This window comes from Zophobas morio, unplaced genomic scaffold, assembly GCF_036711695.1.
Source record: "Zophobas morio isolate AGI-343-1 ecotype UQ-CSIRO unplaced genomic scaffold, CSIRO_AGI_Zmor_V1 ptg000008l, whole genome shotgun sequence".
NCBI lineage: Eukaryota > Metazoa > Arthropoda > Insecta > Coleoptera > Tenebrionidae > Zophobas > Zophobas morio.
Window position 1 is genome coordinate 177,210 of NW_026972113.1, and position 19,809 is coordinate 197,018.

Genomic DNA, 19,809 nt, shown 5'->3' on the forward strand with positions numbered 1-19,809 from the left:
GGCTGACAAACACACTAAATTGGATCTGGAATTAGGGAAAAAGGAGACAATGCCGTATAGAAGTAGCTTTCAAATAATGGACATGTTATGTTCTGAGTTACCATGCTCGGCAAATTAACTTTCAGTTGCTAACTAAATTCTTTGTTTTCGTGTACTGTGTCATTATTTTCACACTTCTTTTCCATCATGCATACAGCGAGAGCCATTATAAAACGTACTCAATTTAAACCTAGTTACCTTTTACATATAAAAGTACTATAAATGTTTCTAAATAATAGGGATGTGTTGTGTTAAAAAATTACTTAAAAAAATGAAACCTTAGACTGTGAGTGCAGCAAGCAATACAGGTTGCTTGAGTCATCTAAATTTTGGTAATTACAAATGTAGGGAACCGCGCGTTAGTAACTCACCCTGTATAGATGTTAACATTTAAAAAATAAAGTTTGCAGAACCAACTCTTACGATTAATCTAAGAAAATCTATAGTATGGAAAAACAGGTTTCCCGTTTCCGTCTGCCTGTCGTATATCTGTGTATGGTCTGTTGGCGACTTTATTTGAGAAATAATTTCTGAAACTACTGGACGGATTGTTGTGAAATTCCCACCAATAATTTGATGACGTCATCCCAAAATTTTGTAAATTCGAGGACGATTCCACCAGTACAGATCCCCCCCCTCTCATAAATTCGAGAAATAACCCGTCCGGACGCCTTGACGTTTACTGCGACATTATAGTGAGTTATTAGTTTTTTTAAGTTCCTGTGTAGACGCAAACCATCTTTTTGCTCGCGTTTACCTCGAAAGCAATACCCCATTCCGCGAAGAAAACTGTTCCTCCAGTGTTCCAAGTCCAGTGTTTGTTAAATCTTCCCGTTACCTGGTGACCCCAAGACGTTATTATAAATCGCCGGAACAAACTAGAAGGGTCTCAGTCTTTTCTTGCACTTGTAGAACAGCAAGTGATCAGTGGCCCGCATCCTCTTCATTGTAGTGAGAGTGCATTCACATGAACTAATATTGCATGCTGGACTTATATAATCCGACCAGCATCCATAGAAAGGTAGGTAAATAGGTCCATTGTCTTTCCATTCCACAACAACCGAAATACACCACACTGTAATCGCATGCCGCAACAGACCCATTGACATTGGCAGAGTTCACACGTCAAAAATCAACTTTCTTCAACTTCTTCTCCGTCTTCAATCAACCGGCGACTCACCTTTTAACCTTCCGCTTATTAATCTCGACTTTCACGCACTGTTGCATAAATCCGCTCCGACAATTCTGCCAGCAACTGTACTTTTTCCTAACTGTACGTAGTTACAGTGAATTATGGAAATTGAAACGCTGCACTACTATTAACTTACGTAACTGCAGTTCCGAAAATTTGCAAGAGTGAAAGGTTAACGATTCGAATTTCGCGCCACGTGACGTCACGAAAAAAACTCTACTACTGAGAGTGACGTATCACCGGCTAAATGAAACCCCGATGTTGTAATGGTAATAATAGTAACGTGGCGGTGTGGCAATTCGTTCAATTAACTGCAGTACGTAATCTGCAATTAAAATTTTCTTTTATTCATTACCGGCTTTGACATTTCGCGGTTTGACATTTAAGTGTCGTGAAGTGTCGGGTTTCCGGAAAATGGAGCGTCATGTGGTTATCCTGTTATGCATTGTGGGTAATTAAGTGGACATGTGTGTAGAAGACACGTTTTACGGCTAATTTAATTAAATTTTGAATGGTTCTTTTATGTGTGTAACAGTAGTTGCAACTAATTGTTCGTTGGGTCTGTGAACTTGGCGTAATCAAAGACGCTTTAGTTTGATAAAAAATGGAACGGTTTGTTTAATTTGAGCGTTTTTTTTTATTTGGTTGGTTTTGTGTGAAAGGCGGCACTAATTGGGAGTAGTAAGAAAAACATGTAGATTTACTTAGAGATAAATAAACAGTATAATAAAACTGGCTGTAATTTTTTTTTTTCAAAAAGTGACACGTTGTTTCTAGTTTAATTTCCAAATTTCGAAACTAGATGAGATTTTGTTTTTAAATTTGTCGTGTTTAAATGACAGATATTGTTTTACAAACAATTTTGGAGAATAAGAAAACACAAAAATTCTAGTTTTATTGGAAAAAAATGAGTTTTTTGACAATGTAATTTTCATTAAAGCAACAAAAATAACGTTTTAACGTCCCTTTTTTTAAATTACTGTGTTTAAAGAAGGGCAATGAAAATTTAACTTAGAAGCAGTTTCAACGTCCTTCATTACTTTGGAGAATTTTAAATCTCAAAGATGTTAAACAATAAATCGCTACAGGCGTCAGAAAAAGTCTTTGTCTTAAGATTATTTGTTAAGTTACAAAATATCAAGTTTTTTGACGTTTGAATAAAAAGTCACTTTTACAGTTTTAATTTTAAATTTTTGTAGAAGCTTTTGTCATACTCGAAACAAATACTTATATCTCTTCTAAATATCGTTGTCAAAAACCAGATTCCCATTTATAAAATAATTGGAATATTTTGAAAATGAAATTTTCATTAAAGAAGTAAAGAAATCACATTTTCAAATCTTCAAACATCTTTTTTTTATTTATTACCTTTAAAAAGTTGCAATTAAAATTTAACTTTGCACCAGTTAAACAGTTTTAATTTTAAATTTTGGAAGTTTATTTTCAAATTGTAAATCTTCGGAATTTATATCAAACCTTTTGATACTATTAAACCGAAAAAAGATAACTAAATCCACTAGGGATTGTTGAAATTTTTTAATCTCTAAACAACACTAAACATCTCTTTCGTTAATTTATTATCTTTACAAAAAAAAAACAACGAAAATTTGACATTGCAGTAGTTTCTGTATTATTTTCAATTTTTTTTTCGTGCAGAATCTGATTTTTAAAGTAATTAAATTTTGTAATTAAATGCTAAATTCGACTTTACGTCAGAATTAGCAATTGTTGGCAATACTTGTCGTAGGAGTTAAGTACACATTAAAAATTATAAGTAAAAGTACAAAAAGCTACGTGACAACTAATTCCACCGCGTACAGTTCTATCCAATTAATTCGCTTTATTTATACACAGTACTAAAATTTTAACCAATTTACGACCCAATAAAACTGCAGTTTATAGAAACATAAAATTTCACATTCATTAATGAATTAATAAAGCCCGTAATCCACATGGGTTTCCATAGCATGCTTTCAAAGTATTTACATATTATTTATTCAGCACAAAGTCAAAGAGATAAAACCTTTTTATGCGCTTTTCATGACATTTAATATTTTATTTGTGAAAGGTCGGCACAACAATAATAAAATCTTCTGGAAATCTCTACTTACATATTATAAAAGATTTAACCAAGCTGTACTTGACCTTCCAAGTTCACGGTTTCATAAAACCGAGAATAGAATGCATGCGGATAATGCGCACGAAGAACCGTATTAACGTTGCATCAAACAAACTTACAGTTGATAAGTCGACGAAACAAAACCGGAGAAAAATCTCTCGCATGAATGATTTCAGAACTCGTTAGCATTCACCATTGGTTCCTGCTCACGTTAAGTAAGGATAATAAGGATTCGATAATTGTGTTAGAAAGTAAATACGACACACTGTTGCATAAACCGAATTTAAGTAGTACCTCAAACGTGATCGAAACGAAGGCGACATCATTTGTTGGCGATCGACGGGACTTAATTATCATAATTTCTGCCACGAACTATTTTTGACGAAATCGGGACTTTCACTGGAATATTTCGGTAATAGCTGATAGTTTTGTCACTTATTATTCAGAAATTGTGGGAGCCGGTGTTTCGACAGATCGGTGTTCTAATAGGTCTTGCTTGAACAGAGCGACGATAAAATATTAGTTATTTATTAGTGGCGACATTGGGAAAGGTTTGGGATTATTATATTAAACTCTATGATGATCGTAAAGATCCGCTACTCGTAAAATACAGGCAGAAAATAATTGCGTCCCTCCAGGAGGTGAATTACACGTAATTACCTGAGGGATTCCTGGGTGGCAAATATTTTGCTCCTCTATATTTTTTTTTCTAGGCTTCTTTGAAACTCTATTAATTTTAGTTAAAAAACAGTCCTAGACGTAACCCAAACCCCCTTCTACGCCTAAAACGTGACCCTCGAAAAAATCCCACACAACCATTTCACACAATAACCAAACATTTATGTAAATAGAGCAAAAGAACGTCGACACAGACCGCCGCGGCGAGACAAAATCATTAGTTATTCAACGCCAGCTTTACATTCCGCACAGTTAAAAACCTCAATAACCGGCGGCTAGTCGGCGATTTTTACAAGAGGAAATACAACACCGGCTTACTAAACGATATATAAGTCAAAGAAGTAGCGTAACGGATCGACATCCATCGACACCGGAACGAGTGGAAGACGAAACCGGGCTGGACTGGAGATCTTGCGGAGACTGCGATGATGGATGAGGAGCGTAATCGTAGATTTGTCACCGAGGCGAAGCGTTAATTAATGGACTTTGTTGACACTGATTGATACGAATTGTATACGCTGATTCCGCTAGTTGTTAATTAGTTGTCGTGTGGTATGTTGAGGTAGAGGATGTAAAGTGTGTATGGAGAAAGTGGGAGGTAGGCATTGACTGGAGACAAAAGTTGAGTCGTGGCTTTTAATGACGGCTTTTATAGTTATTTGCGTAACGGTTGCAAAAAGTGTTTATTGCACATGTAGCACATGCATTTTTCTATGATGGTGATGAATGTGGACGAAACGTCTAATTTATAGTGGGAATTATGACGGCTGGTTATTATAATGCTGAGCTGGGTTTATGGTTAATAACTCTAATAAATGGTTCTGTTTAAAATAATTAAACAACATTCTGAGCTCAACTACGGTATTTAGTATCAGGTGAAACAGAGATGTTGTCTTTCGTACAATTGTCATTCATTATTTTGTTCTGGCAAGATATTTCTTTGAATTAAAAAAATTACCAAGAAGTTAGTCCCGTCAAGCCTGGCTAATATCCTGTGCATGTCTGGAAGGATTATCAAAAAGATTTATAAATCTTTAAATAAAAAAAAGGTATGCAAAATAGTCTAAAGTGTTTAGGGACTATTTTTTCTATAAAATGGTCCCCTACAAATTCTTACGAGAAAAAAAACAAACCATTTTCTTTATAACAACTTCTTCATAAAAATCATCGGAAGAGTTTAGATGTTTCCTTACCCTCTGAATACCTAGTACATTTGAAAGTGTATTTTTTATAAAGATCTCCAAATTTTAGTTAATAGAGAAAATGAAAAGTTTAGATAGTGCTTTTTCGTTCCCTGAACCATGACCAATATAATTATACATGTCAGGGTGGTTTTTTTAAATCCTGTCACTGAAATTCTTAAGGAAAAAATAGGTAAAGCAAACCATTTTTTTCAACTTTTATATCAAAAGAAATGGTTTGACAGATTAAAATAGTGGTTTTATAGTGATTTTTTTATAAATATTTCCTGCCACAGAAATTCCTAATTTCATGTCATAGTGTGTTTTTTTTTTCAAATTCTTGTCACTAAAATCCTTAAGAGGAAAAGAAATTGAACCATTTTTTTTTTCACAAAAACTTTGATTAAGCAATTCATCAACTTTTAAATAACGGAGAAATGGTTTAACGAGTTTATAGAGTGGTTTTATTAGCTTTTGAACCCATCCCCATACATGTCAAGGCGTATTTCTTGTCATCGAAATTCTTAAGACAAAAAAAATCACCAAAACCATTTTCTTCTAAAATATTCCTTATATTCGGAATTCGTTAACATTTAATTAACAGAAAAGTGGTCTTAAGAGTTTGAACGTTGCTTTTCTCGCCCCGTAACATTTTAGAGTGTACCTTTTATAAAAATTAAAGTCCTTAAGAAAAAAAGGAACCAAACCAGTTTCTTCGTAACCACTTTCATTATGCAATTTATCAAATTTTCTAAATAACGGAGATATGGTTTAACGAGTTTATAAAGTTGTTATATCAGTTTTTGAACCAATGTGTTTAGATGAAGCATCAGTTAAAAATTCGATTCAACGTAAATTAAAATTTTCAAAAGTACATAATTTTTTAATTTCATTTTTTAAATTGAACTCCTTTGTGCAACGATTCAAACGCAGTCAAACACGCTGTGAACAGCCGTGGCCTCACGACTCCTCCTTGTTTAACCCTCCTATTATCACAGCTTCAAATCTCACTTTCCTGTCAACGCAAATTTTTATTAAACGTAAACTTCCTCTCGGCTTACATTTTTTATTTGTTTTTGGTGTGAAAAATGGGAGCACTGTCAAGTTCGCGTCACGCTGATGACAAAATTCTCCATTAAACTAGTGACATAAGACGCGAAATCGATCGCTCGTTGCTTTGCAGTTTTAACGTGTCTACAATTAGCATTCGCGAATTTGCATGTGCTGTGCTAATTAACCAATTAGCGTGACGGTGCGGTTTTTCACAGGAATGCAAATTATGATAAATTAATTTGGGTTTAAATTTTTTATTAGATCAACAAGGATTGTAATGTCATTCTATTTAACTTAAATCAAGTTCAGCAAACAGAATCCTCTCAACACTGTATTTACTGCACTGCTCATTCCCATTTCCCACAAAATCCGATTTCACGAGTAATCGAACGTTCATTTTTTCACCAATCCCGAAAGTAGTATTTCCAGATGCCTTCAGTGATTCACTCTCAAGATGTACCGTAATGATAAATTGGTTTTTTCGTGTAATATAATAGTATCGTTATTGGTTTCAGTGTGTCAAACAACAGAAAGTAAACACGACGTTAAGAGGTCAAACAATATGCAAATTCCGAATTCAGTGAGAGAAATGTGTCGACTGTAGGTAAATCACTGAAGATTTACAGTTAGAAGAACGCCTTCTAAAGTTCGGGTTATCGGTTCGATTTCGTTGAAAATTGAATTATTCACAAATCGTCCCAAAAACACATAAAAATGACCCGGGAGGGCAGGTGGGTCGGTGTGCCCACGCGTATCACGTTGCTTTGTTTTCAACAAGAGAACGATTCAAAGGCCAGAATTTTAACGAAATCGGGGAGCAATTTTTCGCAAGTCGATGGGAGTTTGATTTATTATCGGTTCTAAATATAATCTTGGTGGATTTATAGGCTTAATCTCTAGAGCACTGATTCTATATTTAGGTTAATCGATTTTGTAGAAAGTTCACGTATAATTAAATTATTTTTCCTTTGTTGTTACCTCTTTTTTCCCAAATATATATTAGAGTTAAAACGTCTTGCCCGCTCCACAACAACAGTTCATTCAACCATCAAACGGTACTTATATTTTCACGATGTTTCACAACTCCTGGAGTTTGAAAAAATAGGTCCTCCATTTCGGTTATTTGTCGTTTGTCTGTGACTACTGAGTTGAATATTGCGGTGACGTCATTCCAGAATAAATTAATTTTCATCATCAATAGTTAATTACATTTAACACTATTTAATTACTAATTAATTATTACATTGATTAATTAAATTTTACAAGGTAGTGGGTAGCTGGAACAAACGATTGCTGTAGATTAAGGCTATTAATTAATTAACTTCAAGTAACAGTAATGAATAATAAATAATTAACAATTAGCTAAGTAATTATCAAATAAGTACATTAATTTTGATTATGTGATTTTTCTATCTTCCTTTCGCTCTTGTGGCAACGTAAATAAACTAATTATTTAAATTAATTATGATTAGGCAATTACTGAATTAATTATTTAGTATATTTTGTTACAAATGATGAGATTAATTTTCCAATTGAAACTGTATTGAAAGAGTAATAAAATACATTTGAAAAAATTAAGAATTTTACAAAATTTTTGGACCAATTTTTATACGATTTATACCTTAATAACGATATCGATAAGTTCAAAATTATGACGTAATTGACCATTTTTAAAACAAAAAATATCGTAGAAGGCACAAAAATTGCAAGATTGTACACGATTTTGACAGCTTAAATAGATATTGTTCAAAATTACAGACAAAATTTTGACATACCAGAGCGTAATTGTCAGTAGCTAAGATGCATTGTAACCTCCAATCACCCCACTTTTTTATTTTTTCTCGACGTTTCATTTACTCTGAAGTATGAAAAAATAGGTCATCTATGTCGGTTGTTTTTCCTCTGTCTTTTGCTGAGCTAAATACCATGTATACAGTAAAAGAGTAACCAAAATTTTTCTAATTATTTCCACGAACAATATGATGACGTCATTTGAAAATAACTTAATTTCCATCACTATGGCCTTTTATACGTTTTCGAATAGTTTTAGGAGATTTATTTTCTCTAAGTATAGAAGTTGAACTTGTAATTCGTATAATTAATTGGGGATAATTTTACGGATTCTAATAAAGCACTACTTAATTATTAATTAGTTCATTAATTTATTAATTAAATAGTTAATTACATTTTACAAGATAGATTAAGGCAACTAAAAATTAATTAACCTAAATTAACGGTAATGAACACTAATTCTTTAACAACCAGATAATTATCAACTACTTACATTAATTTTGGTCATCTAATTTTGCTATCTTCTTCTCGCTCTTATGACAATGTAAATCGATTAATCATTTCAATTAATTAGAATTACTTGAATGACTTAATTGATTTTTTGATACATTTTTTTACTAAAAAATTAATTTTCCAAATGAGACAATTTGAAAGAATTAGTACGAAATCCATTCACTACATGGTCAGTTTTATGTTTTCTCGACGTTTCATATCACCTGAACTACGTAAAAATATGTCTTCCATTTCAGTTGTTTATCGTCTGTCTATCGTCTTTTCGCGATTTTGTTAAAAAATAATCTCCGAAGCTACTGGTTCAGTAAGCCACTAACCAAAATTTATGGAATTACCCCCACCAACAATATGATCACGTCATTTCAGAATAAATTAATTTAATTAACGTTTTCGAATACCTGCATGAAATTTATTTTCTGAACATTTAAATGTTTGTGGCAAAAGTTAAATTAGTAATTCATATAAGTAATCAATTCAGCATTACTTAATTACTAATTAATTAAATAAAAGAATAATTAAATGGTTAATTTAAGGTGGTACGAACGAGCTGCCGTTGTTAACGCTACTGATTAATTAACTTAAATTACCAATAATGAACATTAATTTTGATTATGTGGTTTTTCTAGCTTCCTCTCACTCTTACGGTAACGGTAATCAATTAATTAGTTAATTAATTAAGATTAGGTAATTAATTAGTTGTTTTCTACATTTTGTTACTAATGAGATTAATGAGATAAATTTTTACTGAAAAATCCGGCTTAACTAGAATTTTAATTATTACGATTGCTTACACAGGGTGTTTTAAGAAACTAACATATAAATTAACTATGCGTATACACAACTTAATTCCTCAATTCATTATTTAAAATACGTCCGTTCCCTACCGCAATGAAAAAAACATCAACACCCTGTAAAACGCGACCCACATATCGACCTCGGCCAATTCCTCCCCACACGTACCCCTTGTACAAAATTCATGCAACTTTTCCCACAGCGACCGCATGCTTTATTAAACGGGTTATTCCGGGGCCTATCGACTCCGGAGACTTATTCCGGTAATATCCACCCTCACTCCGGCTAAAATACGGGCCCCACCGCTCCCATAAACAAGCAGTCGGTGTGGTGGAAGCTTCACCCTGTATACGCAATATCTGTCAGTAGAACAGACGCCACGCTCCATCATTAGTGCACGCCTTGGGCCGCAACTCGCCAACTTCAATCGGCTAAAAATAGCAATATAAAGCAGTGGCGGCGGCGCTGGGCGGCAGTGCATCTCCGCCACCAGTGGTGGTCCAGCGGTCAAGGTCGAGCACCTGACCAGAGCAGCCGACTCTTCGCCAGTTGTGCCATTGACTTCAGAACGTGTGCATCGACTGAAGACTGCGAGGATACGCAGACACTGGCACCAAGGGTACGTCGAATTTCCGAATTTTCATTCCGGGTAAAGCGAAAACGCACGATTTTTTTTTCAAAATTCAAAACGACAAAGTGACAAGTGTGACCGAAAATTTGCAAAATTTTGAAAAAGCCGGGTTGTATTTTTGCTACCAATTCGATTTTTGATAACCGTAATTTTAGAAAAAAAATCTACAGGGTGTTTTTTTTTTCAAAAGTTCGGCGTGCTTATTCCATATATGGGTTGGTTTTTGCGGAGCGTTGAACTTTTGATTGGTTTGGCTCATTCTTGCGAAACGCTGATAACCGTTTTTTGGAAACAAAATGTGTGATTTTTGTTTTTAGCTGATCGCATCGATCTGTGTTTCCGGTGTTGGTGCAATGAACTTCTCGTTTTATTGAGCTAATCAGAAAATCCTGATGCCGGGAAAAATGATATTTTGTTGTAAGATTTAATTACATTTCCTGTTAAATATGCAAGAATTCAGAATGAAAAAACTGCATAAATTAAAGAAATTAAAAAATTATCTTTTTGAGTCAATTAAGTGATAATGATTATTATTCAGACTGTCAGCGCAACACCTGGGAAGAAAGCACGGTTTGGCGAATACGATACAGGGTGTTCCAAATTTATCGCCAGATGTATAGGATGTCCCAAACGATTTTTAACATGATCTTTCAGTTTATTTTTCACCAAGAAAAATATTGTCAAAAAAACTGTGTGAGAGCACATCTGGTGTCAAGAGAAAGGGTACTCAAAAATCACTCGAAACAGTTATAAAATATAGCCGTTCCACAAAAAATGAGAATAACGACAATGTGCAGATTTAATCACCCTGTATAAATAAGTTGTAAAACTGGTTAATTCCATATATATCTGTGGAGGTAAAGTAACTAAATTGCAAAATTATAGACTTACCTCTTTGAACTTGGAGCAGTGAACTTTTAATTATGGCCATATATTTTTTGTATATTCTCATTCTGAAAATTCCCGTGACTTATATACTATTTTCTTATTTTTGTTACAAAAAATATACATATAGTAATTCAATCCAATATTCCGATATTGTTTAATAATTGTGTCGAATTTCGTTTGTATTTTTTAAAATTAGTTGTTCTTTTATAATTTTAGATCTCTTTCAAACTTCTTAAGTTCTTAATTCTATGCAATTAACCCATTCACATATAAATATAAAATTAAGAATTGGTGGAACACCGTTACTTAAGTAATAATTTGGTAACATTAAAAGATGTGTAAGTTAATTATTTCATTGCCCTGGTTCCCACTAAAATTAATTTATGATGCTTTGTAGATACATACGATCTCACAAATTTTTATATGTACTTGGAATCAAATAAACTGCTCTATATATAGCGAGATATAAAAAATACTTTGTTTTTATATTTATTTTTATGTTGGTAGCCACTGGTAACTAAATTTAAATACAGGACTCGATCTCTGGTCAACCATTATGTGTAATAAAAAAAAAATTAATCTACTTACTTAAATTTTTGCTGTTTTTTTTTAACTGACTAAAACGGTTGTTTCTCTGATAACACAATTTAAAGGATCATTGTTTCTCTAAATGTTACTCAGTTTACATAACGACATAATTGCTAGCCAGTGAGATAAATGTTACCCACTTTTTTTGTTGTTGTCATAAACATTTAACAGTTTTAGTTAAATAAGCAATTCAAATACACTTTTTCCGTAAATTAGCAAGTATTTGTTATTTAATAGAGTCAAGATTTCCTCAAAAATTTTAAAATTTGCTGCAGCGCCATCTTTGGGTTTAAATGTGAACTACTGGGACTACAACAAACATTTTCGAATTTTTTACAGCTTAGAGCTTTAAAGTCATTTTAAAAAACGTTGTTGCGTATTTTTATTTTTATTATTGTATCCATCCATTAACGAGCTATAAAGTACCGTATATGGTAATTCTCTCATCTCCTAGGGGTCAGAGCGAAAACTTTACTAACCCAAAGTAACCAAATACGGAAACCGGTGACCTCAAGACAAAATCAGGCAAATTAGTTCCAAGACTTCGCCTGTTTAGGGTTGTATGTCAGTGTTGCCAACCATGCGTTACGAGACCTAGTAGGTGGCGTCCACTGAAACCGACACACCTCTTTATTCACCTACTTATTATTCCTACACGATCGTACCATTGCACTACCCATAAATCATTACCTGCTCCACAATACCATACCAACAATTAATAATTAAGAAATGCCCCTTAACCTCGATCCGCAGCTACCAGAACCCGCTGAAAAATTCCCACGTTTTTATAAAAAAGGCAACAGGAAACGCAAAATTGGACCAAAAAACCGGTTCAATTTCCTCGGCGTAATTTGTTTATTGTTGTTATTAATTAAATTTGAAGAAGCCGCGCTTCTTCCATCTACCGTGCAATCAACGATAATGACCCCTAACAATCCTCCCATTGTAATTTTTAGCAATTTCCCGAAATTGCCTTCAGGAATTCACGATTTACGAGCGACAGGGTCGGCTCCGGACGATTTTGTTGTTCGTATGGTTTATTATCGGCTTTTATCGATTTATCGGACGTCTACGAGCCGGTTCTGCTCTTGCTTGTTTGAAAAAATAACAGTAGTTTTTATTTAAACAGAGCCGACCCTGCGGCTACGAGCCGTTCAACGTTCATACCTAGAAACCCACATTTATAAATATGCTAATTGTCTTAAAAGCTTTGCGACTCCATTCATGGCGAATAAATGAAATCGTTTATTAATCGATCTGGAACGACGTGAATTACAATTGGCAGTATGATGGATGACGTAATAAATGTCCGACTGAATAGAGCAACTCGTTAGAGTGCTAGTTTATTGTTTCGGACGATATTTATGGCGAAGTTTCGATAACATTTCGAGGTGGAAATATTTCTCGCCGCACATTACCCTCTAGACTGTTTCAAACTCTCTGGTGGATTCGTTTGTTTGTGCTTTTTCTAATTTTGCTTTATTTCGAAAAACTGAAATTTATTTTCAGTGGATTCCACCTGAAAACTAATTTTTATTATTGTCTTCTCCTATCATAAATTCCAACCCTATATTATGACTTACTAACTATATTTATCTCGTCCAATCAGAGGTTGTTTTCTATGCGTGGTTGTATCCAGGATCTCTAAGCGAGATATATGTGATTTGAATACCACCCAGTAGCTAGTTTCTTCCGTTTTAAAGATTTATGGTAGAAGGTTTAATTATGCGGTGTTCATGTGGCATGTAACATAAGTAAACTGTCACATTAGACAGACTACTATCCACACAACCTATTTACCGATGCTGAAACTGACTTCCGTAATCTCAGATTTATTGTTTAAACAAAATAATATATTGTATATAAATATTTATAATATTCGAAACAATGCACAAAATTCTATTTAATTTAAAAATATAAATTCGAGGTGATCTAGAAACTTAAAATTCTAACAATTGTGTTGGCAACACCAACGCGTTCTCTGCGTCGAATGAACTGTCAAGTAGCTGCAGTGCCAACTTATAGTTATAAAAATAAATTTACTACTACCAGACGATTTTTTTGTCCTTCATGTCGTATTGTTTCGTTAAATTTAACCTACTAATTGTTAATATCTCCACAAGTAAGCGATATAATGCACATTAAAGCGAATCTAATACATCTGGATTATGCAACATGTGACTTTTGCACCATGACTTGATTGTCAAGTGAGCACAGCATAATCCAATAATTCTGTTTTAATTAGCTTAATTTGTGTTCTAAATGGTGACGTGTTTCTAAACCTACTAGAGTAAGAAATTGTTGTGTCCTGTGTTGACTTTAACACAACCTAAAACCGTTTTTTCGTCACCCATTTCTCCATTGACATAATTTGCCGCCATTTTCAAATCTCCGGTCCGCCTCTGACCATCAGCCGCCAGATGACGTGACACTTTTCGGACAAAAGTCCGATGACCATCAAGAAAACAATTTTTCCACACCATTAAATTTGCATGTCAAATTGATACAGTCTTCCTTTGTGCAGGGTACCATTGACCCTGATGGTCATTGTACAAATTCATGCGGATCTGTGCGTTTTTTTCCCGCTTCGAACGTACCTACTTCACCAGCATTCCCACGCATTCGATTGTCCTGCTCTGGAATAAATTATTCCTGTGAATGGGTCGCCGGTGTGACCAACTTTAGAAAAATGAAAACACGGCGAGGGTGCGTGGAGGTGTTTATATAACGTGTTTATATCATCCAGCCGAGGGAAAAAATTCACAGCGGTTCTGCGGATGACAATTGCCGGTACAAGAGAATACTTTCCGTTATTGTTGCATGGTTAATAATTGGGGGATTGGGTAAGAGAGACGCTTACGAGGCTGAGTTGCCACACTTGGACTAATTATGAGGATTCCGGATTAGTTTGCAGGCGGAATAATATGTATAAAATTGAATATAAAGGCGGATTAATAAACCACAATTACTTTGCAAAATTTTGTGTTTAGCCACACACGATAAATATAACAATAACGAGTACTATTTTTTCAGAAATTTTGCACCACCGGGATGTGGCGACTGCTCCTCCTAGCTTTACTGGCAGCAGCTGATGACACTGTCGACAAGGATGGGGAAAGTTCGAGGAAAATTTTAGGATCTAGGTGAGTGTTGCACGTCGACGTTGTTTTTTCCGTTAGATAGGATGAAGAGGTAATACCACTTGTCGAACACGTCTGCAGGTTCTACGCATCCAAACAAGATTAATTGGCGATCTAATGATACACTAGTTAGATATTTTTAACGGTTTTCATTTTTCCGATACCACACAAACAAGGTTTCGTTTTATAGCTCGTAATTGGGCGATTATCCACATAACCTGATCAACACAGGATGTCTATAACTAAACTGCATTAAATTAATAACAATATTGGCTAAAGTGAGACAGTAATAAGTAATTCGGAAAATACAAATAAGTTAAGAGGCGACTAATGGTCACTAAAGGGGAGGCGTCAATTTGTAAGAGGGGTAACGCGACTTAATGGCCGAAGGAGGGGAGGCCGCCCGTAGCCAATAAAATAATTACTGCTACAGGACCGCAATTACTCAGATTGTGCCACAAGCACACTAAACCCCTTTGAAAGCACCGTTTTATTCCCACAAAAACCATTCCGTTTAATTCATTGAATTCTTAATAATCCTTTGATATACATAATAGCAATTCATCTGCTGCCTGTCGTTACAATTATCGGTACTTCTGCCATTCTATCACTGAAAGAACGGTGCTCATCGACAAAGGTAACTGGGTCGTAAATATTTGCCAAGTACGGTATTACATTTCATTTAAACGAACAGGTGCGATCCATAAATCGCAATTTAGAACAGTTATTCGAACCGATTGTCAGATCTATTTGTAGACCAACCAGATAAATTGTTTCACTTTTTAATTCCAGCGTCGTCACGTCGGTTTCCGTCATCATGGACGCTGGAAACGGCTCGAAAATTTACGCCGACGCTGTTGGTAGACCTGTTTCTAAGCCTCAAGCCGCTGGCGATGTAGCAAGTCCCATAGATCTCCTCAATCCTGACCGTTACGAGTTTTACACTTTTGACGATACGGGTGATCTTGTCAAGAGGTTGATGACTCTAGAGGAGATTCACGATATTATAGCAACCGGGGATGACGAAGGGCTCACTTTGGACGCTTTTACCGGGAATGGGTTCATTCCAGAGAAAAGGGTCAACGACGTGGTGAACAACGTCCAGAATGTGCTCAAAGAAGAGATCAAAATGCACAAGAACCCGGATAAAAATCAGTTCGATACGCCAGATGTTTCGGATTCTTGGAGCATGATTCTACCGGCTGTTTTTGGGAATTCGGGTGAAGATATAAAGCCGGAGGCACCCATTATCCATGTGACGCCGGATACCATCATGGTTGAACCAGAAATTAATGTGATGGCGACGACTGAGCAGATATCGACAACCGAGAAGGTTATGACGTTGCAAACTAAGAAGACCACGCCGAGATCTACTACGACCACGACGGAGAGAACGCCGATGATTAATGTCGAAATTATAACCAACTCGAATTCTACCACGGAAAAGACTAATAATGAGGGTGAGGAAGAAGGGCAAGTTGTGGAAATCAAGCCACATAATGATGACGATTTGACCAAGGAAAGTGTGGCTCCACTTCAGGTTTCTAAAACTACCAAGCGACCATACCCTGTGAAAGTTACTACGTTTAGACCAACAAAGAAGCCTATTATTAGTTCGACGTCTACGACTCCCAGATCAATTTCGACAACGACAACTAAACCTTCGACTACTCCAAGCTCCACGACAACATCTACCACTACAACTACAAGACCAACCACAACATCTACTACTCCTAGACCAACAACAACGACATCTACAACACCACGATCTGTACCAACAACAACAACAACAACCACAACATCTACAACTCCAATAACATCTACTACAACAAGAGCAACATCCACAACGACACAGATTACCACCTTGAAGTCCAATCAAGTGATTGAAGATACCTTAGGTCAATCCTCCACTGTAATATTTGAAAAAGTGGCTCCACCTCAACCCTCCACAACAACTGAGCAAATAACCACATCTCAAGCGCCTCCAATTCCAGAAATTGTAACATCTACACCTACAACTACCTCCACTGAAACTCCTACAACTACGACAGAAATACCTTCTACAACCACCCTCCCAGAATCTACAACGACGGAAATTTTCACTACAACCGAGGAACCTAAATTAACATCTTTCGTAACACTATCAAAAATAGTACCCGTCACAACAACAACAACTCCAACTACCTCTACCTTTGCTCCTCTGAGCACCTTCTTCGTCGTATCAGACAACAAACAAAATGAATCTCCACAAAATGACATCACCGATGACCTCAATACTTTGAGTACTGAATACGTCACCTCCAGTAAACTCCCAACCAACTTCAGTACTACCACAGAGTCACAATCGACTGACAAAGCGTCAACGGCTCTAGATCAACTCCTTTTGACTTCCACCAACATCTACGAAATTAACTCTGAATTGTCAGAAGTGCGTGTTACGACTGACAATGTCGATGAAAGTACCACCAGCACTGAAGACAAAACTACGGAGAAATTTTTAATAAGAGTAACTAATCCGACTGAGGCACCCATGACTACCACCACAGACCAGACGTTTATAGAAGCAATTGAACAACTGATGTCACAGGCCGTTGGTACCCCAGCACCACCCATAGAATCCGAAAAGGAAGCCATGCTGGTCCAAGACATGATGATGAACTCTGGTAATAAAACAATGCCAGAAGTGATGTCCGAAGCGGCCACAATTGCGTCTAAATTAGTGGGAATTGGTGAAGAAAGTACCACGGTACCACCTACAACCTTTGATGATTTAGGCTTGTTGAGTGACTCTGTTGGCTCTCTTTTATCACAGGTTTATGGACAAGGGTCCACCACGATGGAATATGACACACCAAGTACGACTATGGAAAGTACCACAGAAGCAATTACAACCACCACGCCAGGAACTACCACGACGACAACAGAGGCCTTTGTGCCCCACATTATCAATATAACTATAATTAGAAACGAAAACCGAACCCAACCTAAACCTGCCAAGTCTGATTTAAGTTTAGAAAAAGAGTACGAAAATCTGTACAACGAAATGAAAAAGAATTCGAGTTTGGGGTCGATGGTACAGAATGACGAAGTTTTGAAAACTGAAGCGACGAGTTTTAATCAAAAGGAAGACACCACGGAGATGATGGTAGACACTACCACTGAGCAAATTACTACCACGGAACTTCCAAGTTCAACTACAACGAGTAGTACCACGAAGTCGTCTACAACTGTCGATCTTAAACCTTCAATTGTCATCACCATCAATGAAAATAAAACTGAACCGGATAACACTAAATGGATGTTAGTTTCGACTTTAGCTCCTCACAGTGATGTCCAAGTCCAACCTACAGAGGAAGCTCCTTCGCACCAGATAGCCAGTATTGTAGATCCTCCATCACCTGTAGATTTAGTACCTAAGCCTCTTCAAGGGTTCGGTTTAGAAGATAGTACCGCTAAACTTGACACCGACATCTACCAATTCGTACAATTGTGTAACGAACTAGCTTTCGGATTTTGGAAATCTGTGACCACTGGAATTAGTGCAGCCCGAAGTGTGATTGTATCACCATTCGCAGCTACCTCTCTTCTAGCCATGGTGTTCTTAGGAGCCCGAGGAGCCACCTCTGGCGAAATGAACGAAATTCTGAAACTAGACGACATGGTCACTTTTAACCCTCACTTGATTTTCAAAAACGTTTCAGAATCGATTGAAGCCAACCCCGACTCAGGGGTAGCTATTTCTTCAATCATTCGAGAACTGTTTAGTGATAGAAGCAAGGGGAAACTGTTAGGGTTCTACAAGGAGAGAGTGAGACAGTTTTATGACGGGCATGTAGAAGAGGCCAGTTTTAAGGAAATCGGGGACATAATCAGAAGGCGGACGAACCTTCTGGTAAAGAAGAACACAGATGGAAAAATCATGGAATTCTTGAAGGAGAGCACCATCATTCCGAAGCCACCTTTAGCGGGAGTTAGCGTTAGCATTTTCGAGGTACTTTATCCTTGATTTTTGTTTTTAGGTTAGAACTGATGTTCGTTTTTTTTTGCAGACCGACTGCTCGCAGGGCTCCTCCGAGGGCCGCGACGGCGAGCTGCACTTCGTCGTTCTACCCTCCCTCCGCCAGCGCCGCCTCATCCCCATCCCCGCCACCGTCTACCGCTCGGGCTTCCTCGCCGGCTACGAGCCCAGCCTAGACGCCACCGCCGCCGCCCTCGGCACTAAGGACCAAGTTGTCAGCACCATCTTCATAATCCCCGGTCAGCAAGGCAGCTCCGCCCCCGGCGACGGTCTAGCCCGCCTCGAGAAGCGCCTCGTCGAGAGCTCGTTCAAAAAGGGGGCGTGGTCGCGCCTCCTCCGCTCGCTCATTCCCCGCCCCGGCCTCGAGCTGCAACTGCCTCGCTTCCAGCACCGCTCCCTCATCAACGCCACTCAGTCGCTCAAGCGCATGGGCCTGCACGAGCTGTTCGACGCCCACAAGGCGGACCTCAAGGGGCTCAACGGCGCCGCCCACGAGCTGCACTTGTCGGAGGTGCTGCAGGTCAACGAGTTCGCCACGTGCGGGGAGCGGCGCATCGGGGAGGCGCACCACAGGGAGGTGTACCCGGCCACGGTGGAGCGCAGGAGTAGGCTGCTGCTGGAGGAGTGGGAGGAGCCGCGGGACTACCAGAGGGCGTTCCACGACCCCCTCCATGATCCGAGCCTGCTGGAGCTGCCGCTGGCGCTGCGACCCAGACAAGCGCGGCTGCCGGAAGCCCCGCGTCTGCGTTTCGACAGGCCGTTTTTGTACTTCGTCAGGCACAACCCGAGCGGGCTTATATTGCACATGGGGAGATTTCATCCTAGATTACTGCCATAATTTATCTTGACTAGGTTAGATTGTCAAATTTTTCCTGTACATAGATGTAGATTTGAAATGTAACTATCACTGACTGAGACACTCGACACGGATAGTTACATGTCGAACATGTATTTTTAATTTATTGTAAATTCATTTCATCTTATGCATGGTAGGTGACTACAGAGGTGCGTCATTTTTAAATTATTATAGTTAGTTGTGCAATTTTGTATTATTAATGTAATAATGAACCACAAATAAAGAATCTTAGATCGTTCCATTAGTTTTTTTTTTTCGAACGAACAGAATGGGGACGGAACGTGGGGCTTGTGGGACACGGACGAAGGAAAGGTCAGAAGACAAACAAAA

General features: G+C 37.2%; 1 protein-coding gene across 2 annotated transcripts; it reads left to right on the forward strand.

The window, feature by feature from the left end:
• Positions 1 to 921: 921 nt before the first annotated feature.
• On the forward strand, positions 922 to 19,718 carry LOC135124927 (uncharacterized protein). 2 transcript variants are annotated; one of them, XM_064050145.1, is made up of 4 exons: positions 922 to 1,060; positions 14,499 to 14,608; positions 15,398 to 18,596; positions 18,655 to 19,718. In XM_064050145.1, the coding sequence occupies exons 1-4, from the start codon at positions 1,022 to 1,024 to the stop codon at positions 19,459 to 19,461; spliced, it is 4,155 nt and encodes a 1,384-aa protein (XP_063906215.1). In that variant the 5' UTR covers positions 922 to 1,021; the 3' UTR covers positions 19,462 to 19,718. The 2 variants fall into 2 exon arrangements, with proteins under 2 accessions (XP_063906215.1, XP_063906216.1); XM_064050146.1 differs by lacking the exon at positions 922 to 1,060 and adding an exon at positions 9,760 to 9,977.
• The last annotated feature ends 91 nt before the right edge of the window (positions 19,719 to 19,809 follow it).

Coding starts and splice junctions, on each gene's coding strand:
- LOC135124927 (XM_064050145.1), top strand. CDS start 1,022: ATGCTGGACTTATATAATCCGACCAGCATCCATAGAAAG. Junction 1,061..14,498: donor CGACCAGCATCCATAGAAAG/GTAGGTAAATAG, acceptor CTATTTTTTCAG/AAATTTTGCACCACCGGGAT. Junction 18,597..18,654: donor TTAGCGTTAGCATTTTCGAG/GTACTTTATCCT, acceptor TTTTTTTTGCAG/ACCGACTGCTCGCAGGGCTC.